Source organism: Lagopus muta, chromosome 6 (assembly GCF_023343835.1).
Source record: "Lagopus muta isolate bLagMut1 chromosome 6, bLagMut1 primary, whole genome shotgun sequence".
In the NCBI taxonomy this organism is placed as follows: domain Eukaryota; kingdom Metazoa; phylum Chordata; class Aves; order Galliformes; family Phasianidae; genus Lagopus; species Lagopus muta.
In genome coordinates, this window is record NC_064438.1 from 38,060,461 (window position 1) to 38,087,338 (window position 26,878).

Sequence of the window (26,878 nt, forward strand, 5' to 3'; positions counted from 1 at the left end):
CAGCCCCGCGCGCGGCACCCTCCCGCTGCAGGGCGCGGGGACGAAGGGCACCGCTCCCGGCCGCACCCCACGCGTGGCCGCGCCCGGCTCCGTTAGTACGGAACCCCCGCCGGGCCGCTCGGGGCGGGGGGTGCCGGCGGCGGGGGTGTGGGGGGCATGCGGGGGGGCTGGGGCGGCCCCGTCCCACCGCGTCCCGTCCCGCGCCGCACTTGGCCGCAGCCTGGAGCGCTTCCCGTCAGTCACGCCCCCCTCGCACAGGATGTATCCCATATAAGGATATCTGCGTCAGTGGGTTCCCGAGCCCGGCTGTACCACTCGGCGAGGGGGGGGAAAGCCCGGAGCCTCTCCACTCGCCCCGTCCCGCTCCCGCCGCCCCGTCGCCCCGCCCCGCTTTCTCCACCCTGCAGTCCCGTTGTTTCCCGCGCTCGGCGGCGGAGCGGGGCGGTGGCTGGACCTGGCGCGCGGGGCGAGGCGGACGCGGGCAGAGAGGTTCCCCCCGCGGGCGGGCGTGGTGCGTCCCATGTGACGTAGGCGATTCACGCGGCGGCAGGGTATAAAGAGGCGGCGCCGAGCGATACTCCAGCGGCAGAGGCAGCTCCGGCAGCGGAGAGAGAGACGCGCGGCGCGGACCGAACGCAGGGACGTAGCCGGCCCCTCTTCGCCTTCTCCCGCAGGGCCCTCCGCTATTACCGCAAGGCCCCGACCGGCCACGCAAACAGCCGACATGATGTACCAGGGCTTCGCTGGGGAGTACGAGGCGCCTTCCTCCCGCTGCAGCAGCGCTTCCCCGGCCGGGGACAGCCTCACCTACTACCCGTCCCCGGCGGACTCTTTTTCCAGCATGGGTTCCCCCGTCAACTCGCAGGTGAGGGCCGTTGCGCGGCCGCCGCGGGGTTCGGTGCTGGCAAGGAGGTGGGCGCAGGGGGCTGCGGGGCGCGCCTCGGGCCGGGTCGGAGAGGTGTGGGGCCCGAGGGGCGCGGTTGGCTTAAGTCGGGCTGGGGGCAGCGTGGGGAGCGGCCGCGGCGCCGCCGCGGGGTGGGCGGGGGGAGCTGGGGTCTGGGCTGCGCGTTGCGGCGGGTGTGTAAAGCGGCTTCATTGATAAAACGCGAGTTCATTGAGGAGACTCCGGAGCGGCGCCTGCGTCAGCGCGGACGTCAGAGATATTTATATCGGGCCGCTCTCGTGCGGAGCGGCGCTGGCGGCGCGGCCCTGGGGGCGGCGGGGAGCGGCCCGGAGGGGAGTGCTGACCGCAGCCCCCCCTCACTCTCTTTTTCTCCCCCCCCCCCCCCACGCTGTGTCCCGCAGGATTTCTGCACCGACCTGGCCGTGTCCAGCGCCAACTTCGTGCCCACCGTGACGGCCATCTCCACCAGTCCCGACCTGCAGTGGCTGGTGCAGCCCACCCTCATCTCCTCAGTCGCCCCATCTCAGAACCGCGGGCACCCCTACGGCGTCCCGGCGCCCGCCCCCCCCGCCGCCTATTCCCGCCCCGCCGTGCTGAAGGCGCCGGGCGGCCGCGGGCAGAGCATCGGACGAAGGGGCAAAGTCGAGCAGGTGAGCGGGGCGCGGGGCTAAAGGGGGGGAGGGCGAGCGGGGAGAGCGGGGCTGGGCACGGAGGCGCGGGGCGGGGGTCTGGCGGACGCGCTGACCGCACTTTGTGTCCGCAGCTGTCCCCGGAGGAGGAGGAAAAGAGGAGGATCCGCCGGGAGAGGAACAAGATGGCAGCGGCCAAGTGCCGCAACCGGCGGCGGGAGCTCACCGATACGCTGCAGGCGGTGAGTGCTGCCCCGGGATCCCGGAGGCTGCGGGGCGGGGACCCCCCGGGTGGGGGCGGTCGGGAGCGGTTGGCCCTGGCTGACGGCCCCCTCTCGTCTTCCGCAGGAGACGGACCAGCTGGAGGAGGAGAAGTCCGCTCTGCAGGCAGAGATAGCCAACCTGCTGAAGGAGAAGGAAAAGCTGGAGTTCATCCTGGCGGCGCACCGGCCAGCCTGCAAGATGCCCGAGGAGCTGCGCTTCTCTGAGGAGCTAGCGGCCGCCACTGCACTGGACCTGGGCGCACCCAGCCCCGCCGCGGCCGAGGAGGCCTTTGCCCTGCCGCTGATGACCGAAGCGCCGCCGGCCGTGCCGCCCAAGGAGCCCAGCGGCAGCGGGCTGGAGCTGAAGGCCGAGCCCTTCGACGAGCTGCTTTTCTCCACGGGGCCGCGGGAGGCCTCCCGCTCGGTGCCTGACATGGACCTGCCCGGGGCCTCATCCTTCTACGCGTCGGACTGGGAGCCGCTGGGTGCTGGGAGCGGTGGGGAGCTGGAGCCTCTCTGCACCCCTGTGGTGACCTGCACCCCGTGCCCTAGCACCTACACCTCCACCTTTGTCTTCACCTATCCCGAGGCGGACGCCTTCCCCAGCTGTGCTGCTGCGCACCGGAAGGGCAGCAGCAGCAACGAGCCCTCGTCTGACTCCCTCAGCTCCCCCACCCTGCTGGCCTTGTGAGGGGCTCGCCCCGCACTGACTGACCTGCCGGGCCCCCTCCCCTGCCCACGCACCCCCATGGACTCGCCACGCCCCCCAGGGCCTGGGGAGGGCACTGCTGCTGCCACCCCCCTGTCCAGCCGGGGCCCGGGGCCTGGTGGAGTGCCTGGGCCCATACCTCCTCCAGAGATGTAGCAAACCGCATGGAGTTTGTCTTGTCCCCAACGGCCCATCTGTGAGAGCTGGTAGTCTGTAGCATGTCCCACATGGCTGGGTTGGTGACTCCCCCCCTCCTTAGTATCACTAGCATTAACTAATTAATCCCTTGGTTTTAAATGATTGGAATTAACCTGGTGCTGGGTATCTCCAACTTGTATCTAGTGCAGCTGATTAACAATAACTACTGTGTTCCTGGCAATATCGTGTTCTGATGACTTAGCAATGACCCATCTTACGTGGGGGGGGAAAGAGACTCTATTTTATTTTCTAGTAGGTAGATGAATAGCTATATCCATGTACTGTAGTTCTACATCGATGTTCATTGTAACTTTACTGATCATGCATTGTTGAGGTGGTCTGAATGTTCTGACATAAGTTTTCCATGAAAACGTTTTTATTGTGTTTTTAATTTATTTATTAAGATGGATTCTCAGATATTTATATTTTTATTTTATTTTTTTCTACCTTGAGGTCTTTTTTGACATGTGGAAAGTGAATTTGGATGAAACTTAAGCATTGTTTGCTTATTATTGTTCAGAGACATTGTCAATAAAAGCATTTAAGTTGAGTGCTGGAGCTGTCCTAGCCTTACCTTTTGCGTTAATCCCTTTGACCCTAAAGGGACTCCCTGAACTCTGCCTGGGGTTGGGGTTTTTACTGACATCTGTCTGCTCGTATGCATAGCGTGTATTGGGGTGGGAAAGCCATTATGTGCAGACCTGTCATTGCCCTGATGTGTTAGTCAGGCCTGGCTGTGTCTACGCCCTTCCCACCCACTGCTGGGGCCACCCCTCCTCTGGCCTTCCTTCTGGGGCTGCCTGCAATGGGCTGGTGCACCTCTGCCTGTCACCTGCTGTGGCCTTTCTGCCATAAGCCAGAGGTGTGTGAGGGAATGGAGAGTAGGAGGGGTCTCACTTCCAAACCACCAAGGCTGTCTCCAGACTGGGGTCTGCCCTCTCACTTGCATGTGGCTGACAGCCCAATTTCCTCCTGTGTAGGGAGGGCTGGGACTGCAGCCTTGCTCTGTGTGTCCTGGGCTTGCTTCTCCAGGAGCAGCTACTGAATGCCTTCTAGCCATAAAGGCATGGAGAGATGCTGACACACACTTCTCCTTGAACAAAATAGTGTATGGCAAAATATACGCTTCCCCAGAATCAGTTCTCCTGGTCCTTGAATGAATGCAAGCTATGGCAAGCAACTTATGAGCTCTAGGAACTCTTCCCCACCAGGGTCTTGCCTGTGCAGCCTCTTCTCTGGTTCATCTAAAGGGGCTGCTACGCTCTTTTCCTGGGCAAGTCTCTCTGCATGCGGGAGGCTCTTCTGCTCTCATCTCTTGTGAATGTAATTTCCAAGATGATGGCAAAGATGCCTCCTGTGCTGCTATGTGCAGCTGGCTGAGGATTGCTTTTTCCTCTGAGGAAAACTTTTTGTTACGTTGAGGGTGACAGTACTGGAATGGGCTGCCCAGAGAGGTGCCTGACATCTTTCTCTGGAGATATTCAAGACCTGCCTGGATGCCTACCTGTATGACCTGCAGGGGAGTTGAACTCAGTGATTCCTGAGAAGCCCTTTCCAGCTCCTACAGTTCTGAGATTCTGTGACAGCATGCTCAGGAAATCTCCACAGGACTCTGGAGGTCATTCAGACTGGGTTTGTGCAACTGGAGACTTCCTGGTCATGGCTGCAAGCTCTGCTTTCTTCACCCCGTCCCAACCAGAACACGCACAGGATGTACCTCATCTCAGCAGTGCGTATTGCACTGCCTGGGGCTTGCTCAACACCACCCGCACTGTGCAAAGGCAAGCATCACTTGTGCTGCTTCCGTCTTTCAACACATGGCTGGAGGCAGCACTGACAACTGACAAGGAATGACCCTGGTTGCCACTGAGATGCCACCTGCTCAGCACTTTTGCAGCATCGCTCTAATTCACAAGGGCAATACCCAGGTGCAGCAAACACACAGTGGCATTGACCCCAGAAGTCATGTAGGTGTAGCTACAAGAGACAAGTGACTCGGTGAAGTCAGAAAATCTGTAACCACAACATGTCTGCTGCTGAAAAGACTCTCAGGCTCCTAGCTGGAGAATTCAGCGAGCTGCATATTCAACAGAGGAAGAAGCGGTCTCAAAATACCAAGCAATCCCTTGGAGGCAAGTGAGGTGATCCTGGCCTCACCGCCTTTCCCCATTACTCGGCAGGGTAAAGCAGAACCTTGGGCTGAGTTCTGATCCACGGTCCTCCTGCAGCCTCTCTGAGGTTTGCTCCTTCCAGCAGCGGTGACAGTGACCACCACGTGCCAGTGTCAGAATCTGCATCACACGAGATCCACTCCTTTAATCCCAGGCTCTTGCCCAGTTCTTTGCCTTATCATAGTCACAGAAAGGCTTGGATTGGAAGGGACCTTAAAGCCCACCCAGTCCCAGCCTCTGCCACATGCAGGGCTGCCCCTCACCAGCTCAGGCTGCCCAGGGCCCCATCCAGCCTGGCCTTCAGTGCCTCCAGGGATGGGGCACCACAGCTTTTGGGCAGCCTGCATCACAGCCTCACCACTCTCTCAGTGTAAAATTTCCCCAACATTTAAATCTCTCATTTATTTTAAAACCATCCCATCTAATACTATCTGCCTGTGTAAAAAGTGTCTCTCTTCCATTTTTAAGCTCTCTTTAAGTACTGGAAGGCCACAATGTGGTCTTCCTGGAGCTTTCTATTGTTTGGGCTGAACAAGCCCATCTCCCTCAGCCTGTCTTCATACGACAGGTGCTCCTGCTGTCTGAGCATTTTTGTGCCTTTCTCTGCACCCAGCAGCTCTGCACCCTTCCTGTCCTGGGGGCCCCAGGCTTGGACACAATACTCCAGATGGGGCCTTACAGGGGCAGAGCAGAGGGGGACGATGACTCGCCTTGCCCTGCTGCCACCCCTTTTTGATGCAGCCCAGGGGCAGTGCAGAAGTCAGGCTGTGCTGGGTACCACGTACACCTCATCACTAGGCTGATGTACTCACTTCCCAGTATTTGAGGACTGCGGAGCAAAACCTCACTTGAATTGGCACGGATCTTGCCACTGACTTCAGCAGAGCCGTGAGAGGGAGCCGTGCAGCAGCCTCCGCTCGGGATAGATTAAATGCGAATGCACGTGCCTCAATTACGGGCTGTATCTGATGGATCACACAGATACCGGCACACAGCTTGGTGAAACAAAACAACGGGCACGGTGTTAACACAAGCGAGCGACACTCGCATTACTTCTGACTCCTGCCGTGCTCCTAATCCCACTGAGAGCAGCAGCGTAATTTGCTCTTAGAAACGAAGCTGCAACGCAAGGAAAAAGTAGAACCGCAGTTACGCACGGCAAGAGGCAGCGCCTACCACAGCACGAGCGGCCCGCAACGCCTCTACAGGGGAACGCGGCACAGGCGTGCGGCGGTGACCCGGGCAGGGGAGGGCGGGGATCCCCGCAGCCCCGCCGCGCCTCCCCCCGCGCGAGGTCGGGCCCGGCACCCACCCGGCAGCGCCGCGAGGTCGCCGGCCCCAGCCCGCCCCGGAGTCACGGCCGACGGGAGCCGCGGGCCGCTCGCCCCGGACGCGGCGCAGCGCCCCATCCCGGCCCGACGCAGCTCGCCGCGGGGAGCGCCGCCGCCCGAGCCCGGAACCGCCCCGCGCCTGCGCGGAGCCGCCGTGTTTACTGTTTGGTTGCCAGGGCGCCGCGCGGCGGGCGCGTCAGGGACGTGACGTCCCGCTCCCCGCGGAGACGCTACGAGCCAGCGCCGTGACGCAAGTGCTTCCGGCCGTGCCCATATATGGCAAAGCGGCGGCCCCCTTTTCCCCTCGCGGGCGCTGGACGTTGCGCTGCGCGTGCGGCTCTGCGGCGGGAAGGTTCCAGAAGGGCGCGAGCCGGAGCCTTGGCACGGCGATCTGCCGCTGCCCGTGAGCCCTTAGGGCTGTAACAGGCTTCGGTACAGGCGGTGAGCGGGCCTTAGGTGTGCGTTCTGCAGGTTCTGTCACATGTTTCGCTGTTGTTTTGTCAGTAAACCTGTCAGTCGCGCTAGGAAGCCTGCCAAAAAGTCATCGGTGCTGACGGATGGTCGATAGGCGCGTTGTTCTCGTGAGGAGATGCGGGTTTGGAAAAGCAGTAGCGCTGTATTGGCTGCAGAAGTGGGTGTGTGCGCCTCAAGTGGCGGTGCCTGCACGAGGGCTGCTGGAACAGGCAGCGCAAGTGACCCTGCCCGCGGCTGGGCGGCCTTCAGGGTCCCATCCAACTCCGATGTTGCTGTGAAGAATCAGCCTATAAGCTGATTTACCGCTCGGGCACGAGATCTTGAGATTATAATGGTTCTGTGTGAATCTCGGCTCAAGGCTTGGTAAATAAGCTAATCAAATGTTAACAGTGGGCTAGAGAACAAAGCTGAGCGCAGCATTCAAAATGCAGCACGGTCCTGTGGTGTGCCTGAGCTTTGGGTGCTCTGTGCAGTGCTCATCTTCCCTTCCAAAGGCCGTGGAGCTCTGAGAGGTGCAGGTAAATAATGATGTTCTGGGGCTGTGGAGCAGCTCCTGTGAGGAGCTCTTAATGAGGGCTCTTCAGCCTTAAAGAGGCACCAGTGAGGGAGGTATCTGGCAAGAATTACAGGCATCAAATGAAACATGGGAAAAATGAGAGTTAAACATACAGGGGTTGTTCATTCTGTGTTGTGTGTTGGCATGGTAGATGTTGTAGATAGCACTTTTCTTACACTTGAGTCTAGAAAATGAACAGAAGAAAAAGCCAATGAGTGCTGTTAAATAACAGTGTGCCCTCTTTGAGTGATGAAGTTCTACTTTTTGTAAATTTCTGGGGCTTTGGGGGAATATTCTGGGGATGCAGCATCACACTCTTACCTTGTCCTTACAGCCTTCTTTGGGTGCCTGCTGCCAGCCAGTGGCAGAAGTCTGTGGGTGATGGCAGAAGAGGAGAACCAGAGAAAGGGGAACTTGGTCTGTGTGACCCTGACTGATCTCTATTGTTTGGTAAGCAGTTAGCTAAACTTTCGCTCTGACTCTGCGCTTCCTTACTGAGGTGTATTTGAAATTTGTATAAGTTATTACCAGATGTGATCTCATACATCCACAATTTTCATCCGTTCAGATCTTTTGCTGATAAAGTTGTTCTTACGGCTTCTAGTGAGCTTTCCAGCCATAGCGGGTAAGCTGGTGACCCGGCGAGATGCTGAAGTGAAACCGACAAACACGTATTATTCTTCTTCTGATATGGAAACAGCGGATATCCACAAGGGACCTCGGTGTTATATCAACAGGATACCACAGGGAAACAAAAGACGGTCATAACTAACATGTGGGCAATACAGCACCTTTATTACTTCCAATTATGGAGCTCTTGTTCCTTTTTTTCCCTGGCATCTTTGGATTGCAGAACAGATTTTTCAGTTCCTGTTCACTGCTTGGGTTTTGTTTTTATACAAACATTTTGTAACTTGTGCCTGGTTGTTTTTTGCCGACAGGAAAAACTTTAAAGCAGTCTGAATTCTGACTGCATCACAGCTTCTGTTTAGTGAGAATATAGCTCCCTTTAAATAGCCCAGCTTGACTTTTCTCATGCTAAGGGATAAGGAGCAACCTCATAATGCAGTATTTATCTGTTTTTGTTTGGAAAACTAAGTATTTGTTTTAAATGAGCAGCGGCATTGCAAGGGCCACAGAGTAGCAATGTCAAACCTGAGGCATATCCTCTAAATTCTACAGGATTCAGATCTTTCCAGGTTGCTAGGGTTTTGAGTAACACATCACTTTGGCACCGCTCTGAAGTGTAGTGGGCGTTTCTGTGTAAGAATGATGTTGATTCTGCTGTGGAGCATTTGAACTCCTAATTGTAGGAGGAATGGCAGTTGCTGGTAACTCACAGCTGAGAGAAGGACAAGCTCTGTTACAACAGGCAAGTGTGTGGTGTGGCGATTCAACTCAACAGTAACGTGACCTGATGGTGTTGCGTCACTAACCTTGAGGACACAAAGGAAGATAAACTAATTTGCTGCCATTACATAAGAGTTGAGTACAAAGCCAAGTGATGTTTCAGCACAGGTAAGGATTTCATTCTGAAACTTTCAAAGAATTCAGGCCCTCATAGCTTTATTCATAGGAATTGCAGGTCCTCCGTGCTGCAGTTTGCCAAGTTCCCTGTAATGAGGTGCTATGAGCTTGGGTTCCTTAGCTGTGCCTGGGGGTAGGCAGAAAGCATGAGCATGGGATTGCTTGCTGACTGTTACACAGTAATAATCCTGGTACCTGAAATGGTTTTGGCCTGTGTCAACTAGCAATCTCCAAGGTGGTGTGTGGGCATGGTTCAGGGCATAGTATGCCTCCAAAGAGGATTGTGTGTGAGGCCGGGCTGCCCCCATGCTCCATGGTTGTACTGCAACATCTGAGCCCGTTTCATACTGCATTTCCTACTTGGTGACAAGTCCTTTACTTATTGCAATGGCTGTGTAAAGCGTTCAGTGCTCCAAGCTTACTAAACTACCTGGGGAGAATTTAAGGGAAACACAAAGTGATTTATTTTACCAAAAGGTAGGTAGGTAGCTGTGTTTGAAGACAAATATGGTGAACTAACCAAACAAGAAGACATGCTACTCTACCTGATTGTCTTCAAGATCTTTGCTTCAGCCTGAAGGCTGAGCTGAGGGGCATGGCAAGCTGCTGGGGTGGGTTGTACAGCTATTAGAACTGCACAGTGGCACTCAAACAAGCTCCCTTCCCCAGAAGGCACGTTCCTGGTTAGGAACACTTGTTTGAAAGAAGTTTTGTGTATATTTTATACATCTCTAAATGCTTAGGGTGATTCTGAGGGCAGATGCCTCACGGTGTGTCAGTTCTGGCTCCTAATACCAGTGCATTTGGTCAAGGCCTGATTTGTAACAGCCTTGCTAATGGAACACCATTTGTTGTAGCTCTGCTCCTTGTGCAAAGGCATGACAGGAGTGCAGTGTTCTTGCTCCTGATACCTGGACAGGATTAATGTGGCTTCTTGATAAGCCTGTCCCTGTAATGTATAAATAAATAGCCTTTGCCAAGAGGGCTTTAGCACTTCAGGGTAGAAATATTTTATTTTTCCTCTTAATTTTTATTACCTCTAATATGAGAACACTTACAAATGGTTTTGTGGCAAAAGTAAATACAGCTTGTTTGCTGATCAGATCTAGAGAACAGCTACGAATAAAACAGTTTTGGAACTGTCAGTGTCCCTGTGTTTGTGATCAAAGTGCAAACCAATTCCATTTGTTAGATACGTGGAATTGAGTATAAGGCCATGTGATCAAGACCCAACAGAATCTTCTACCAAACCACTTTAACCTTAGAACCAAAACCTGCATTATCTTTCCTCTATATGCCATATTTTTACTTGCTGTTGTGTCAGACACAGCTAAGGGGCTGAACTGTTGCACGTGTGTGAGATTGATGACCATAGCTAATTTAAGGCACGTGTATTTGCATGAGGTAATGACCTCACAGCCTCAGTCTTGTCATATGAACAGCTTAATTATTGGATATGGAATGACAGGTTGTGTCCTGCAAATGATCAGACACAGAATGTGCTGAAGACCAGTCTGACTCTTAACCAGAGGTTTGTATTTCCTTTTAAGATACATCATGCACTGAAATAATCATCTGTATTTATGAGGGCAAAGTATCATAGAACAATTTCCACCTGGGGATCTCGTAGCCTCCTTATGGGCCCTAATGATAGAAGTGTTCTGTTCTGTCTCACCATGAGATTTTCAGTGTAGCATTTGAGTACTTTCCCATTAACCTCAAATGAGACTAATATGTAAATGTGTGGCTTGTTCCTGTCTCTCCACATTGGGTTACAGTGTGCCAGTAGTACAGGTGGGAAGAATTGTGCCTTGCAGTCTGGGGAAGCATGTACTGAAGGGTCTTTTTGTCGCTAGGGAGTTCATTCTCCAAATTTGGACAGGTCCTTAGAAAGTGGGGTCTCTTGCACAGATGAGCACTGCCTTTTTGCCAAGCCCATTTGTGCCACATTAGCTGAGTACAATCTATCTTGGTGTTTCAGATGGCTTCCTTCTCTTTGATATGCTGGTGCCAGGCCTTAAGATAAGAACCAAATATAATTCTGCTGTTCTCAGAATTGTATGAAGAGGATGAAGAGTGTGATATCACGTTAACACCCAGGTAAGTTGAAGCACTAAACAGCAGTTTTGGGAAAGTTAAAATCAGCCTACATGGATGTTCCTGCTGTCACCTCTGCTCTGTGCAATTCTCTTTCCTTCCTGGTTTCTTCATAGTTACTTGCTTGATCCTCAGTGAAGTAGTTCAGGAATTTACACTGGCACAAGAAATGTTTTCATATGTGGGAGTTAAATTCCAGCTGAATATGGTCCCTAACCAAAGTTACTGCAGAATCAGTCAAATGCTAATACCGAAGCAACGCAGGAGGCAAATCCTGCAGCTTTTAGCTGGACTGGGCTACACAGCCTCCAGAAACCCCAACCAACTGATGTGATGCACTGTGTCTGTGATCAGTAGGATCAGCTGGGTCAGGAGGAGCACAGGAATAATGTGGTGGTGGTGGTGGTATGAAAACAATCCAGTGGTAACAAGGGACTAATCCAGAGATGTTAAACTTACCTCTCTGTGAGTACCTCTAAAATCAGGATTATGTACTCTGGTAGAGCTACCTGTAGCAGTTTAAAATCTAATCTTTGCTCTCTGAAGTGAGTTGATAACTTTCTTAGGTGACAGGACTCTGTGCTGTGCCATCCACAATCCTGTTGGCTGATAAGTAATTATGGGGGGGGGGGGCACAGTTCCCAAATGCCAAGTGACAGAGGCTGAGGTTCCTGTTCCCTTTTACCACCCCCAGGAACATGTGTTAGCCCGAGCTGGGAGAACACGCTGGAGAGACTGGCATGGGAATGCCTGGAACCCAGCCCATCAGCACACAAGTCAGACACCCGTAACAGTGCTTTTAGGCTCTGCTGCCTCTAAATCTGGGTCTTTGGGGTCCTGACAAACATCACCCTTTCACCAGAGCTTCTTAGTCCCAAATCTGAATTTCCACACTTGTCTGCACGTAAGGAGCCATATCTTAAACAAACATGCTGTAGTTTTTACTGGAGCGGACTGATGAGTGAAAATGTCTTTGTAGCCTTAGTGTTCTGTCTCATAGTGGATGTGCATCATGATCTTAAATTATGGCAAAGCCTTCCAGTGAAACACCAGAAGACTGTTTATGTCTCCTGGGTTTCGTCAGCCCCTTCCAGGTCCTGTATCTGCAGAGTTCTCGGAGGCACTTGGGATTTCATCATCAGACCTGTAATGCTTCGTGCATTTCTTAGAGCCGGAGCGCCTGGGGTCATGTGGTTATGTAAGAATTTAAACGTAATTTTTTGTTAGGCATACGATTAGATCTCGAGATTGAGGAGGAGAATTGAGCAATATGAACCCAGCAGCCACAGGCGTTGGAAGTAAGGAGCAGCGTTCCGCGTTAACAGCAGCGAGGCGGTCTCTCTGTCCTCGCGGCTCCGGCCGTGAGCGCGCGAGCGGGCGCCAGCGCTGACAGCTGTGGCTGCAGCCGGCCCTTTCTCCCCGCGCCGCAGCGCCGCCGTGAGCCGCGCTCCGCCCGCCGGCGGCATCGCGCAGTGCCCTCTGTTGGCTGCCCGGCTCCCGGCCGCTGCTCGGGGCTGGGCGCCCGGCCTTAACGGCCGCCGCGCGTCCCTGCGGCCCCGCGGGAATGCTGCCTGCCCGGTGCGTGACTTCGTTCCTCGCCTTTCGCTGCTCCCTGCTGCTGCCGAGGAAGCTGAGCGCTGGCGGAGGAAGGTGGAGGTAACTCGCCGTGCGTGAGTGCTACTGAATGGCGGCGCTGTGAGCCCGGGCGCCCATCTCCAGCCCCCTGCTCGGAGCGGGTTGCGCAGGATGCTGGGCTGGATTTTGAACATCTCTAGCAATGGAGTTTCCGCGGCCTGGCTGGGCAACTTAGTCCAGTGTCCAACCGTCCTTATGGTGCTTATGATAAAAACTGGAATAAAATAGGATGCTGGGGACATGCTTTGAAGAGCCTGTATTTCTCCACTGTGTTCCCAAACTTTTTCAAATCTTTTGAACTTGGAATGAAAGTCCTTGTGTGGCGAGAGGGGAGGTAGGGGTAAGACATAGGTAAGAGTTTGGGTCAGTGTACAGAGGAGCCTCCTGCTCTGTGAGCAGCAGCACTGCAGCCAATTCAGAAAAAGTAACTTGCCTTTACTTCTTTCACACAAGAGGGAAGGCGCACTGCAGCACTTCCAAGCCCAGCACTGGCCTGCTGCTGCTGCTGCCACTGATGGCTAGGACTTTTATGTGGTTGAAAAGCACGCAGGGGACAGACACTGAGAGCAACATGGGAATAGTTTTGGAGAGTGGAGGAGAGTGAGGCACCCAGAAGCAGAGCTGTGCCAAGCTTTGAACGATAACCTCCTGAAAATGCAAAGGTCCATCCAATGCCTACTGACTGCAGTGTGATATGCCTTGCTTTGTCAGGTCTGTAATTGCTACAATGTGCTCTAGTTATTTTGTTATTCTAGTTATACTCTTTGCTCTCACCAAAGACAGATCTACAGGTGTTGATCTGGTTTCCTGGCTTCCTTTGTACCTTGTACCTTTGTACCAGTCTCTTACATCCACTTTCTCACTATGCAGGTCAGAGGACCAAGAGGGTATAGATTGAGATGCGTTCACTTTGTTGTGCTTCTTGGGTGGATGGATCATTGGTGTTCTGAGTGGCCCATGGAGATCTCCCTTCAGAAACAGTGTAATTCATGTCATGGTTTTCTTAAAGGGGAGAATGCTAAAATTCAGCATGTGGAAAGCAGAGCATTGGGAGACCTGGTGCTTGCTGTCAGCTGTGCAATGGGGATGGCCACTGTTGAGCTTGTGGTGGTGGTTAATGTCCTGGGTTCAAAAGGAAAGAGCTTAGCAACTGTGGAGTCCTGCTTTGTCCTACGTGCCTTGCTCTGTCTGATCTGAAGACCTTCAGAACGGTACTGCAGACATAATGAAATGTACAGGCAATCTCCATCCCTTGTTTGTTCATCCTGGCAACAGTGGCCTTTCGCTGTGTTGAGTTCCTTGTGAGTGAATGGTGTTAGCCCTGGGGAAGCTGTCCTTGTCCGAGGACTGTCAAACACTGCCCTTGCATTTGGTGGGAGCCCTGACCTTGGAGCTGCAGAGCTGTAGATGCTTTCTGCAGAGTGATCTTAATAATTTACCTTTTTTAGAAGGTCTAACAGCTGAAAGACTTGAGAAGTCTCTCCTTTTGCTCAGCTTTCCCTATAAGATCCCTCTGCTAATGCCTCTGCCCGAATCCTCTGGTATCCCAGCTAGCTCCTGTCAGAGACTGAGAAGCTGGACCCAGGTGTTTGGCTGAACACAGGGAACAAGTTTATCGTTTGCTTCCCTCTGCATGGCAGTGTTTCTGCTGGCAGGCAAGATGTTCAAGTAAAAGCTTCATAGCCATCACTGATTCTACCTAGCACTTTTTTCTTTTCCTTGGAAGCCTTACATGCAAAGTCTTGCACTGCGCCTTTCAACTCCGGCTCTGGATCAAGTCTTGCAAAGACTGGGTGCAACTGCAAGACTCCTGGAGGGATTTTTATTCTCACATCAGATGAAGTTGGGGTTTAAAAAAAAAAAAAAAAAAAAAAAGGGGGGGGGTAAATCACAGAGCCAGCAACTTTTTTGGCGTCTCTGGGATTGTGGCTCCTCCTGCCCCTCTGGCCTTCAGAAACACATTCGGCAGAGCTGCCCGCATAGCAAAACAAACGCATCCCAAACCAAAACAAACAGTTGGGTGTTGGTAGTGAATGGGCCAACATCGTGTGCTGGCGTCATCTCTGCCCACTGCCAGCATGTTGTCATAGGAACAGCTGGATTATTTTACAATCCAGCTGTGGAGCCAATTCTCTAAAGGAATAGCCTGGAGGGAGGAGAGGGGCGGGCAAAAGGGAGCAGTGCTGCATTTTCTGGTAAGCGAAGGGAGGAGGAGTATTAATGGAGAGAGGAAGGGAGGGATTATAAGTGAGTGCCATCTATCATAGCCCGAAACCACAACCAGTCATTTCCAGATAACTGACTCTGTATTGCTAGCTGGATGTGGGAAGTAAGAGCTGCTCTGTGGGAGAAGGGGTGAGGATAAAAGGAAATCTTGTCCTGCGGTGGCCGTGGCTTGCAGCTGTGCAGTGGGCTGCACCTACTGTGCCCCACCACCCCAGGAGGTTGAAGCTGATTAAGTAATGGCTTCTCACTCACCCAGAAAAAGATTCACGGCCATTTCTCTTGCACACTCGGAACATTTGGTGCCGTGTTTTTTCCGTGAGCTCCTTGGGTTGTGTTTGGAGCCTGCAGAGCACCGAGGGCGTTGTAGATACCTGAGCAGAGGTTTAGTCTTGGTGCTCGTGAGGGCTGTTGTAGCAAAGGGAGCGCTCTTGAGCCGATGGCAGGAGGTCTGCCCTTCAGCTGAGCTCTGGACCTCGTGATTCAGCAAGTCCCACTGTTTTTCCCAGAATCGCAGGGCTTGGAAGGAACCTCTGGAGATCATCGAGTCCGGCGGCGGCCGGTAGGTGGTGCGGCCGAGCTCCGCGCCTCGGCTTGCTGCTGTGCTGGGCACCGGAGCGGCTCGCCTCCCTCACCCGGGAATATCCGAGGCGGCCGCCCCCAGCGCTGCGCTCCACGGCCTGGCTCGGCTCTGTGTGAGGGCTTTGGGGACGCATTTCGCCAGAGCTGGAAGGGACGGTCCTTTTTCATCGCTTAGCTGTAAAGTGATGACAGCCAGGATCAGTGGAGTGACAGGGAACTCGAAAACCCTGCCATTGGGATGTTACCAAAGTGCAGAAAGGACACTGAGCCATTTTCTGTACTTCACCTGAAGTTTTTTTTTTTTTTTAATCTGTTATGTACAGGTTGATGCTACATGTGCAGACTTGGGGGTGACAGATTTGTAAGGGTTCCCCTGTGTCTGTTCTGTACCCTGCTGGTTCTTACCATTTGAGACTCGAAAATAAATACTCTAGGCATCTCAGTACCTCCCTCCCTTCTTCCCTCCTGCTTCTCTGTTCTCCCGACTCCTCCCAGAGGCCTCTGCTGGCCCTGCTCCTGGAGCCCCTTGCAGGGGGACGGTTGGCAGAGCTCAGAGTGCTCACCTCCAGCCAAGCTTTCAGCATGTGGGCTGCTTTACCAAGGCTCCAGTGGGCACTGGTGGCCGTAAGCGATTTGTAGGATTTGGATGTACTTGTACAGACATCTGCTTGACAAACTCGGCTCTTTTGGTAGTGCAGATCTGCACCTGACCCCCGTCCTGAAGGAGTTACCTACAGATGAGAATAGCAGTGGAGAAGAGGTTGGAGTTTGGCTCATAAAATGTACAGAGGGGTTTCTTTGGTTGTCATCTAAACTGGCAACACAGTTATTTCCACATTTGCAAAGAGATGCAGAGATTCCTCTTTTCTTGTATTTTCAGTCTCTGCTGCTTTGGGGAGATGACTGAGGAGCAGTGACTAATGAAGCATCTCAGATGCCTTTCCATGATGATGCAGCCACCACTACGGAAAATGCTGCTCTTTCTGGGGGGAAATTTATCTCTAGCTGTCCGTTATGAGGAACCTGCTCTTGTTCTTTATTTTAGCTTTCAGCAAAGAAGGAAGGGGTTTTCAGGGCAAGTTAGCACTAGCTGTTTTTCTAGAGCTTCAGCAGATTCTCAGGGCTATGATTCTCAGGTTACTTTGTTTCCAGTTTACTGGAGGCTGGGCTGTTACAGATGTACCCAGCATGGCCTCACACAGCGTGGCAGTGGCAGTCCTCGGCCTGCTGATAGCTGGGATTTGTGGGCAGGTGCCTGTTGCCAGTGTGTGGATCGGCTCTTGTGACGTGCAGTGACAGCAGCAACTGTTTGTCCCTGGATTAGCGTGTATGCACTGCAGGATCTCTCATTCCTTGTGATACAATTCTCTGTGGCTTTCATTCTCTAAAAGCTTTGTTTTGGTGGAAAGCAAGACTGCCCATCAGCAGAAAGTACTGAAGACTAGGCGTGGAAGCTGGGGCAGAATGTGGGAAGGAAGCAGAGAGAAAATGAAATTTTGTAAGTGTAGGAGAGCAGGAGAGGTGTGTCACTGGCTTGTGTGGGGAGTGGTGTGGGTCTGGGAAGGAGCAGGTAGCTGAGAATATCACTGTTTGATGGGACTACTCAGGCTAAACCTGCTGTGCTCAGTCCTGCATCGTCCAGAATAAGCAGTCCATCCTCTTCCAGACATCTGCATGTAGACAAACACAGGAGGAAAGGTGATTTTACTTTATTTTGCTGCTGCCTGGTTTGCTCTTGCTCTCAGAAGGGCATTAGCTATGAATCTTGACAATTGCATGTTGTTTTAGAGAGTTGTGGCTATTCCTACTGTTGGACAAGTGGGATGAAAGCAGAAGTTCAACAGTGCTGTAACTATTTGTTACTGTCCCTTTTATTATCCTTGCTCCTTTTGATGTGGAAATGTTGGCCACCCATGCCCTCTGGAATGGTGCTCAGGTGTAATAATGCAGGACATCTGTCTGCTCTGAGCCCTTGCTGCTCATCACCTGCTTGTCAGGACCAGGTTTTGTATGTGTTCACAAAGCCAGTGCTCAGCTGCACGTTCAGGCAAAACTGCCCGTGCAGAAAGGAACTTCAGGCACTGCAGTGAATGCTGAGATTGTGCTGATTTTCCCAAATCTCCTGTGCTTGGGGATATCCTGTAAGGAGTCCAAATACTTCTACTAGAAAAGGATCATTAACAGGCAGTCCTTAAGAGATCCTGGATGTGTTTGTTACCTTGAGCTGAGCCACACATTGGAGTGATATTGCTGGGCCCTGGCATTTGGTGCTTCTCCTGTCCAGTATATGACTGGCATTTGAGGAGTGAGTATTAAAAAGTAATTCTGTAATATGACAGCATTGATTCCCTGTGGAAAAAAAAAGCTGCTTTGCTTGTAGGCTTTTCAGCCTCTAAATTAGGTGTCAGTTGTAATAATTATATATTGTTTTTTTGAAAGGAAACATGACTGTGTCAGCTTTGGTGCTCCAGTTTAGGCTTTATGTAACAGAAAGCTTATTGGAATTACTTGATTTAACAACAACAACAAAATCAAGTGAAGACTTTCTACAGAAAAAAGCAAATATGCCTTTGCCCACTGTGCTTTCAGCCATAGCGTCGCAGCCATGAAATCCTGCAAAAGAGATGGGCTTAAAAGCATGGACAAAAATGTGAAACTAATTAACTGAGTGTCATTGTCCAAGCTGAATGAAGTGCTGAAAGAAAATAAACATTTGCAATGAAACACAGCGTGGATCTAAACAAATTCTTTCAGCTTTAGTAATAATCTGTAGCACTTCCTTGGTAAATGAATGACTGGGGAATTTTTTGTGTTAGAGCTGCAATTGTACTCTGACACCGTTACCACCAAGCCTGCAAGGGGCTGTGGGGACCTGCATTTCCAAGGGCTTTTGCCACAGTGCTGGGCCAGGCTCTATCTCTCACTGGTATCAAAGTGTGTGTTTCTGCAGGCAATCATGGTAGCTGAGTGTGTCAACAAAGCATGCAGCTGCACGCACAGTTTTTCCTGTTGCTTTGGACTCCTGCCTCTTAGAGATCAGGCTGTGAGTTATTATGTCTTTTAAATTTGCTTTGCAGCTAGTATCCCTAAGAGCACCTTCATTTCCAGAAGTAACTGCTCAATGGATTTCTCTTTAGATAAATACTTTTCTGTACTCTGCCCTGTGAGGAGCTTGGTGGATGCAGGGAGGATCATAGCTGCAGTTACGTCTGCTGCAAAATTCCCAAGATTCCCATCACCACCTTCATTTAAACATCCCCCAGCCCTGCTGTAGGCAAGTGAGAGACACTCACCCTGCTCGCTGGCTGGGAGCCAAGGGTACAGGGTGCTCCAGCTGGAGACACGAAGGGAGCACAGAAAATAGTGTCAAGTCATGCATCATCTCAGTGAGGACTGACAGCCACCATCAATAGAACCAGACAGACCTGCGGCTCGCTGCTGAGTTAAGCAGTTTATTTCTCATCAAAGTGACAATGCACAGGCGAGCTGGAAAGGCAGCAAAGCACTGCTGGCAAGCAGCTGCCTTTGCTCCATGCCTCCTCACCATGCTTTTTTGCAGCAAGATACCTGTAGGACTGTGGATGTAGCTTATGGGCCTCTTAGCTGCTCCTGGCTTGTTTCCTAAGGTGACAAAGCCTACGTCATCGTGCTTTTTACCATGGGGCCCCTCTGGCTACTTCTGAAGACGGAGGACTATTTCAATCAAATTTGTGAGAAGATTAGAAATTTCTAGGATTGCTTGCTGTATTTCTACATGTTTTATGGTGCTCTGCAGGTGGAAAAAGAATGAGGCCCAAATCAGCACTTGTCACAGCAGAAGCACTCCTGGTGTGGAGCTGGTATGTACAGGGTATGTGTGGTGGTACAACAGCCAGCACACATACATCAGGTCTAGCCAGAGCACAGAATGGAAAGAAGTGTGAAGGGAAAGCCTGAATTAAGGCAATGCCAGCGGGCAAAGACGCAAATGTGAAATATGGCTCATCAGCTGTTTTTTCTGTTCTGACATCGTTACCCATACCAGGTTGTGCCTCTTAATTCTTCAAAGAATTCTACATGGTCTGGTCATGAGCAGAAGCTTGGGTATACCTTCATGTTCCAAGCGTGAGACTTACTTGATTGGCTGCATCCTAAGCTCTTCAGTAGGACATAAGGCTTGAAAACAGTGCCTCCATCCTGGTGGGCTTCAGAGGATTTAGGTGCAGCCCACTGGCAGGTTTCTAGGGTGGCACAGCTTCTTTTCTGGGGACATTCTCACTGCCTGACCCACATATGCTGCACCCCCCACGTGTATGAGATAACAAAGGCTAAGGGGATGCTGTCTGACAGGTGAAGTTGCAGTAAAGTTTTTATTGGGTACTACATAGTACATTTTTGGGTACTCCCGTGGTTCAAGGGACCACAGCCTTGTATTTTCTTGGCACAAACAGCCTCATTCTGAAACAGGAACCACGTTTTCTTGCCTTATGGTATGTCTTGCCACATTACTTTGGATGGGTTTTAGCTTTGTTTTGCAAGATAATATCCCGCTGTACAACTGATGCCAGGAGATCCTCATGATAAACTGCATGCCCCAGGCAGTTCTACTTAATCTCTGCCACACTGCAGCGCTTCCTTTCTTCTGGGGCATCCTTGTGCTCTGTGGCTCTGAGGTCACCTCCAGCAGCCTTCTTCCACTTGATTTGAACTAGGAGTGCACAGCCTCTTGTTTGTGACCAAGGGTGCAGCCAGCTCCCTTTGATTGCCATGCTCCTGTTTCTGCAGGGTTATATGAGGAAATCTGAAACTTTCTTGCCAGAGGCTGGGGAGCAGATTCAGTCTTTGGCAGACCTGGAACAACGAACAGCTCGGAGAAGGTGTGCTTTCAGGACATGTGCCAGCATTGAACCAGCACCAAGAAACTGCAGCAGGTTTACAGAAATGCCACGGGCAAAACGAGAGCTCTGGTAATTCACAGGCTCCCTGGGTTTGACAGGCAATCATCCAGCCTCACCTCTTGTATAAGACTGGACCCTTCGTTTCATGTAGTTACCCCTGTCCCACACCCAATAATGTGTGCTTGCCAGCAGTGCAGTGGGAGGTTACCAGCCTCAGTGCAGATCGGAGCTGAGACGGGGAATCTGCCACTTCCACTGGTTGAACAGCACCACTGTAAAAAAAAAAAAAAAAGTTTTATTTCTAATCAGAAATTGCCTGGTTATGGCATCCGGCTGCGGTCACCATTCTTCCTTTCTACAGGAGATGAAAAGCTTTCTGAATGCCTTGTGTTTACACCATGGGATTACAGCAGTACAAAGGCATTTTTTTCCATCTGGGAGGCTGAACAGGTTGAGCTTACTATGGAGCAGGTGGTGCAGTTGGCAGCCATTGGAGTTTCTTGCCACTCCTTTCCCCAGGAATCAGCATCCCTTTTAAAGCAAGGAAGCAGTGCTTTTGCTGGAGCTGTACATTGACATCAAGTAGCTCCCATCGGCCTGCCCACCGTGTCCTTCTCTGAGTGTCTTCTGTACGGACTTGGACCTGTGTTCCTGAAGGGGAGTGCTCAGAGCTTCTGTGTATGGTGCAAGGTTCACGTTGAGTTACAGAGGGACAGAATCAGCTGTAAGAGAAAATCTTATTCTGGGATATAAGTGCTTTAAAGGGCCAATAGTAATTAATCTCTGCAAGGAAATAGGCTTTATCACCTACATAGAGGCTGAGAGAAAAGAGAAAGTGCTCTAGAAGACAGAAAGGAAAGGTCTTTGCAATGTTACTGTCAGTACCAATATAAATCTCTGAGGAAAGAAAGGGGAAGCAATAGCAGCAGCAAGCTTCCAGAGCAAAGGCAAATCTCCTCCTGACTGAAGGCAGCCGGCTCTGGACCTTGGTGGTTAGTTAGCTTTGATGAACCTCGTAACCACTGGCATGTGATTGTCTTTCTCATCAGTGGCTGCTCAACAAGCAGGCCAAGTGGCGATATCCTAGCAGGAATGTAGCTGAGCCGTTGGATCAAATTCTGGATTTGAACCAAGCCAGTTCTGTTTTGGAGCAACTAAACTGTCTGGTGGGCTGGAAAAAGCTCTGGGGAGCCTTGACCAAGTTTGCTAGAGATTGAAGCAGCAGAGAGTTTCCATCCAAAAAGGATCCAGGCAACATCTCCTTACAGTAAACAGAAGAAAGCTCTGCAGCTTTGTGATCCTTGAGCATAGGGGGAAGTGGAGGAGGCTGTTGAGAGCAGGCTAAGAGCCCTGGGAGGTTTCATACTGACATAGCACATCTGTAGGGGAGAGTAGCAGTGGTGGAAACATGCAGTGGAACAGTCTCAGGTTGAGAGCATGTGCTGTATGCATCTCCAGGGGTTTCTCGCACCTTCCTGGTCATGATTGCAGGGAAGGAAGCAGGTTATATCATTTGGCATTATTAGCAGCAAATCTGACATCTGGGCTGGTCAGTGGAACGACCCAGGCATTAGGTTTCTTTATTTTTCTTCTGCCTTTGGCACTTTTGCTCCTTGCAGAAGGCCTGAGTGTACTGCTAACACACCACTCAGGGTAAGTGCTAAACGAAACTCCCACTATTTTGAGGAACTGAGCTCAGGCATTTTTTAAATAACTGCTGCTTCATTGTGATTCTTGGACAAATTGAAACTAAAACTTCTTCCCCTCTGCATTGTTTTTGCCTGTTGTGCTGATAGCCTGCTCTGTGGTTGCAAATCTCCAACACTTCAAAGTACCCTAATTCTGTTCTTATTTGGCCTAACTCGACATAGAAGTAATTTCATTAACGTCAATGGCAATACTTCCTTTTCATGTTGGCACAAAGCTGGCTTGGCTGAGAGCCCCCATCATGCATAGAGAACTTCTTTCCCTTGCTGTGCCCAGCAATAGCTGCACAACAGAGGTGAACTTGTTGCAGTGTGTAATACAGCATGTGATTGCTGGGACCAGAGAGTGGCTGTCCCTTCTCCAGTGTGTAAATGGCTTCTCCAAGGGCACATTTTCAACTGGGGGCTGTTGATTTCCTCAGTACATGGGCCTGCAGCACTAGGGAAACTGACCTTCTGAGGCAGCTGCTCTTCTCCTTTTTTCCACTCTCCACTTCCAGATGCCCTCTTTGGTATCCCAGTGCCTAGCATTATAAGCTACTTGCTCTCTTGTCCTTAAAAGCAATGGGGCTCAGAGTGTTGGACTTTTTGGAGAAGCTAGGGTCTATTTTTAGCTGAGCTGCTTTGGAGAACTGTTGGGTAGGTGCAGGTGCAATGTTGGAGGATGAGTTTGGAGCTTATGGCTGCTGAGATGTGAGCAGAGCTCGGGTGAGTCTGGGAGGTTTGCTGTTCCCCTGGGGGTGTTGAAGGGAGGGGGCTGGAGTGGGTGTAGCTGGTGATATGTACAGGCAGCCAAAACCTGGTGTTGTAATGTCTGAGACGGGCTGAGTTTGGAAAAAGCCCCGATGATATCACTCTGCAGAACTGTTAACGGCAGAGCGCAGGAAAGGAAACATTCACAAGTCCTTTCCAAATTTGCAAAGGAGAGGAATTAATACTCCTTCTTCCCATACATGCCAGTCTGCTTGGAAATGGCTTTCATTCATGACCAGGCATCAGGAAAGACAGTTATTCCTTTTTTTTCTTCTCCTCAATGCTGCAGTTTCCCTGCCACATGTAGCGGAGTGCTGATGGCAGAGTGCAAGAGCTCATCTGTACCAGCTCCCTACAGGGACACTGACCTCTGCAGCCCATGCTGCCATTTTGCTTAATCACAGAATCACACAGAATCACCCGGGTTGGAAGGGACCTCAAGGATCATGTAGTTCCAACCCCCCTGCCTAGCAGGGCCACCAAACATACACATTTAGATCAGCATGCCCAGGACCCTGTCCAACCTGGCCTTGAACACATCCACTTCCAGGAGAGGTAAACAAGCCATGGTGCCCCTGGTTGTTACCTCAGAGTATCCACAAATCAATTAAGTTCCACAGGAACCCTCCCATGCTCCTTTCTTGTGGCTGCTCTCTTTTCAGCTTGCTGTGACCCCTCGCTGTCCTACACAACCACTAGCACCGTCTGAGGCAGTTACAAGTCCTGAATCAAAGATCTCCCATGCATGCTTCAGCTGTGGCCAGCACAGCACTGCCCTCCTGCTTAGGAAAGCATCTCTGGAGGAGGTGGGAGTGAGACCAGGCAGAGAATGCTTAACTGATTTCAAATCTGCTTTTAGTGTGAACCACCCACTGTCACAGTATCCTTGGAAGGATGGGAAGGAGGAGCTTGGAACTGGAGCCAGTTCATGTGAATTGAGCGAGCAATATCCTGCACGGCACAAGGAGTGTGAAGTATGATGTCAACCAGTCACTGAGTGAACTAGGCAATTATCTTTGTGATTTTTCTTCAACCAAGACGTGGAGAACGAATGTGAAACATTTCCCTCTAGACTTTCATGCGGCATGACTTTCAGATTGACAGGGCTGTTGTGTTGTACTGAGAACAAGTGAATGCAGGGCCTGTGGAGCTGCTTTGACAGGGAGAGCGTTCTCTTTTAGCCAGCTGCTCATTGCCAATGCTCAGCCTTACTTTCCCTCTTCTCCAGCACTCAGTAGTATGGGCTGGTCTTCCTCTGCCATCTGTGATGGATGAGATCAGTATGCAGCTCCCACCCTCCTGCTCACACTAGAGCCAACTTCATGGGCAACCTGAGGAAGTGATAAAGCAGATAACAATCTTTGTCTGTGGCTTTCATAAAACTTAAAGTCCTGGGCTCAGTCTTGGCTGCAGTCTGGCTGAAAAAGGACTGTGATTTGTGCTTGTGAGCATCAGCTTGGTAGCAAATGTGATGCTACCCTTAGGGAACCAGAAAGATAAGAGGTGAAATTGACTTCACAGTATCTATCAATGCTCTTTCTTTCTTTCTTTCTTTCTTTCTTTCTTTCTTTCTTTCTTTTTTTTTTTTTTTTTTTTTTTTTTTTTTTCTTTTCTTTTTGAGTGAACCCCAGAGGACAGTGGGAAGCAAGCAAGACAGGGAGCCTGTGCTGTGTTATGGCTGCAGGCTAGGCCAGTGTTTTTCCCCTCCTATGAGGAGAGTGAGAGTCTTTCTCCAAACAGTTCAAATATTGTAACCTGAACTGGGGGTAGTTGGAGCTGTTGACAGAGTGGGGAGATTGACTGAGCATAATGCTAACCAATTTAGCCAAAAGATGACTAAGGTGGGGAAAGGATTGTTGACTCCAAACATCTGTGAGGAGATGGGAATTGCATTAACAAGGGAGAAAATTTAGATGGGAAAGTACTTCCTAGAAGTGAACCGTGCCTCCCCAGGGAGGGGGTGGGGGTCCTGTATCTAGCAAGATTGGAATAGCAGTTAGTAACAACAAATCTGATTGCTTGCCGTCTACTGATAACAAATAATGCAAAATAAGTCTTGATAAACAGCCAGATAGCAACCTGATAAGAACCAAATGCAGAAGCCAGGGGCATGAGCAGGGTGGAACCTTAGTATTTCTTATGCTGGCAGCGTGTGTCCAGGAGTTCTTGCTACTTACTTGAGCCATGAAGTTCTGTATTTAAGTTTTTCTTCACTCCCTACTTCAATTCAATTCAGAAGTAAATTCAATTCCTGGGCTCCTTCTCTGAGATTTTTTAATTAATGAGGAGTGTGGTACAGCAATGATCAATTTGCACTTTATTTGCTGGCAGTGAGATCGTAGAGACAACCAGACGACAGAGTTTTATGTCACTCCTATGCTGTTTGAAGAGAAAGATCTCCCAGCAAAGATAGCTGAAAAGCAAATTTATGGCTGTGGGGAGTTTTTCTGTGATATGAGCCAGGGGCTGAAGTAGGGACGTGAGTGGACAACCAAATCCAGGAGTACGTGAGAAGCAATTCATCTGAGATGTGTCCAAGCGCCTAGATACCGTGGAGTGCTAACGGGTGTCTTGAATACAGGGTGAGCAGAGCTGTGGGTGAGAGGAGGAACTGAATCTGTGGGCCCAACTGAGCCCCAACATCCAAACTGGAGAAGAGATAAGGTTCCTCTGTAGCAACTTACAGTGTCCTACTGATATGCCATTCAAAAAAAGTGGGGTAAGGCCAGGGCTCTTCAGTATTTTGGGGCTTTGGCTCAGCTAGTGATGATTCTTTTATTTAGTTTGGTAACACTGGAGCAAGGTAACAGCATTTTGTCTTCTTTGCAATCCTGAAACCTTGGTTTTAATTAGCGTGGGCATTAGTGCCAGCTACAGAGGATTAAAATGTAAAAAGGAAACACCCTTTGCTTGTGCCCTTGACCAGCTGGTCTGTTGATGATTATCTCCTAGGTGGCAATCACAAGATAAGAGGGAAAATGTGACTGAGAGGGTGCTGGAAGAACTGAGGCAGTACTGTCCATCACCTGCCCCAACAGTGAAAGAGGAAGTGGTGACTCAGGGCCCAGGGACACAGCAGGGATAGGATGGAGGTGACAGCTACTTAGCAGGACTCCGTCTGAGACTGGTTGGATGCTGCCCATGGCAGTCAGCTTCTGTCACCCGGGAAGCTTTGTGAGGGAGAGGTATTCCCAGCCTTGCCTTGCAGGAGCCCCACCTCATAGAAATGTCAGGCTGTTGGGCACTTGATCCTGTAAAAGTGAAATTGACAGACATGGAGAAAACAGATGAGGAAAGGGGCTGGTGGTTGAAATTGATGTTTATCCTGGAGGAGGTTGTCAGAGTGCAGCCACAACTGCATAAGGTGTCTCTCTTAGGCTAAGGGAAGTAAGTGCAAAATGCAAATAGACAGTAAGAACCAGGCACTTCAACAGCCAGATGAGCAAGATCACTCAGGTTGGATATTAGGAAAAATTTCTTCTCGGAAAGAGTGGTAATTTGTTGGAACAGGCTGCCCAGGGAGGTGGTGGAGTCACTGTCCCTGGAGGTGTTCAAGGAATGTATGGATGTGGCACCGACAGACGTGGTTAGTGGGCATGGTGGTGGCAGGTTGATGGTTGGACCAAATGATTTCAAAGCTCTTCTCCAACCTATATGATTCTATGATTGTCCACAGTGAGCCCAACTGAGGCTGTGTCAATTTCAGAGATGCTTATCTCCCCTAATCATGCTGGGGAACAGCCACCCTCTAGTCCACCCTCACTGCTCAGTCCTGGTCTGGCTTGGAGGCCTGTTGCTGAAATGTCCAAAGAAGGAATGGAGACTCCCATGGGGCTGTTGCCAGGAATGATCTGAAGCACACATTTCCTCTTGTCCCTGCCTAAAGCAGACCTGCTCTGAGTGCCATGATCATGGCCCATGGAGAAGTTAACTGCAGCTGAGGACGCATCTGCAATTTGGCGTAGATAGGTTCTTTCCACAGAGGCTCAATTTCTGCATGACCTAATCTGGGTTTGCTGATTCTCTGTGCTGTGAGTCACAGTGTGCATGGTCCCTTGGTCACTGCTGCAGGGCTTCACAGTGGCCTTTTGCTCTTCCTAGGGAGAACAGCTCTGACTTGGGTGCCATTTGCTCTTTGATACTTTTCCTTTTATGCACGATAAGATCATCACAATCTGCAGCAACAGTAGGTTGTTGTCCTAAGACTTTTGGAACAGCAAGCAATACGTTAAGCTGGCTAGGA

The 26,878-nt window shown here is 50.9% G+C and overlaps 2 protein-coding genes across 2 annotated transcripts in view; both read left to right on the top strand.

Annotated features, from left to right (window-relative positions):
* Positions 1 to 537: 537 nt before the first annotated feature.
* Positions 538 to 3,253, top strand: FOS (Fos proto-oncogene, AP-1 transcription factor subunit). The gene is made up of 4 exons (XM_048949444.1): positions 538 to 865; positions 1,306 to 1,554; positions 1,668 to 1,775; positions 1,882 to 3,253. Exons 1-4 carry the CDS (start codon positions 725 to 727, stop codon positions 2,485 to 2,487), a joined length of 1,104 nt encoding a protein of 367 aa, XP_048805401.1. The 5' UTR covers positions 538 to 724; the 3' UTR covers positions 2,488 to 3,253.
* A 3,255-nt stretch (positions 3,254 to 6,508) lies between these two features.
* JDP2 (Jun dimerization protein 2) overlaps positions 6,509 to 26,878 on the top strand; it is a 44,710-nt gene continuing 24,340 nt past the window's right edge. Inside the window, exons 1-3 of the mRNA XM_048948236.1 lie at positions 6,509 to 6,661; positions 7,570 to 7,685; positions 10,744 to 10,862. The gene's annotated coding sequence lies outside the window, so the exon portion shown is untranslated. The remainder of the gene's footprint in view (positions 6,662 to 7,569; positions 7,686 to 10,743; positions 10,863 to 26,878) is intronic.

Excerpts from the sequence above, each read along its gene's own strand:
- FOS (XM_048949444.1), top strand. The coding sequence starts at position 725 with ATGATGTACCAGGGCTTCGCTGGGGAGTACGAGGCGCCTTCCTCCCGC. Across the intron at positions 1,555-1,667 it reads GAAGGGGCAAAGTCGAGCAG|CTGTCCCCGGAGGAGGAGGA; the intron begins GTGAGCGGGGCG and ends TTGTGTCCGCAG. Across the intron at positions 1,776-1,881 it reads TCACCGATACGCTGCAGGCG|GAGACGGACCAGCTGGAGGA; the intron begins GTGAGTGCTGCC and ends CGTCTTCCGCAG.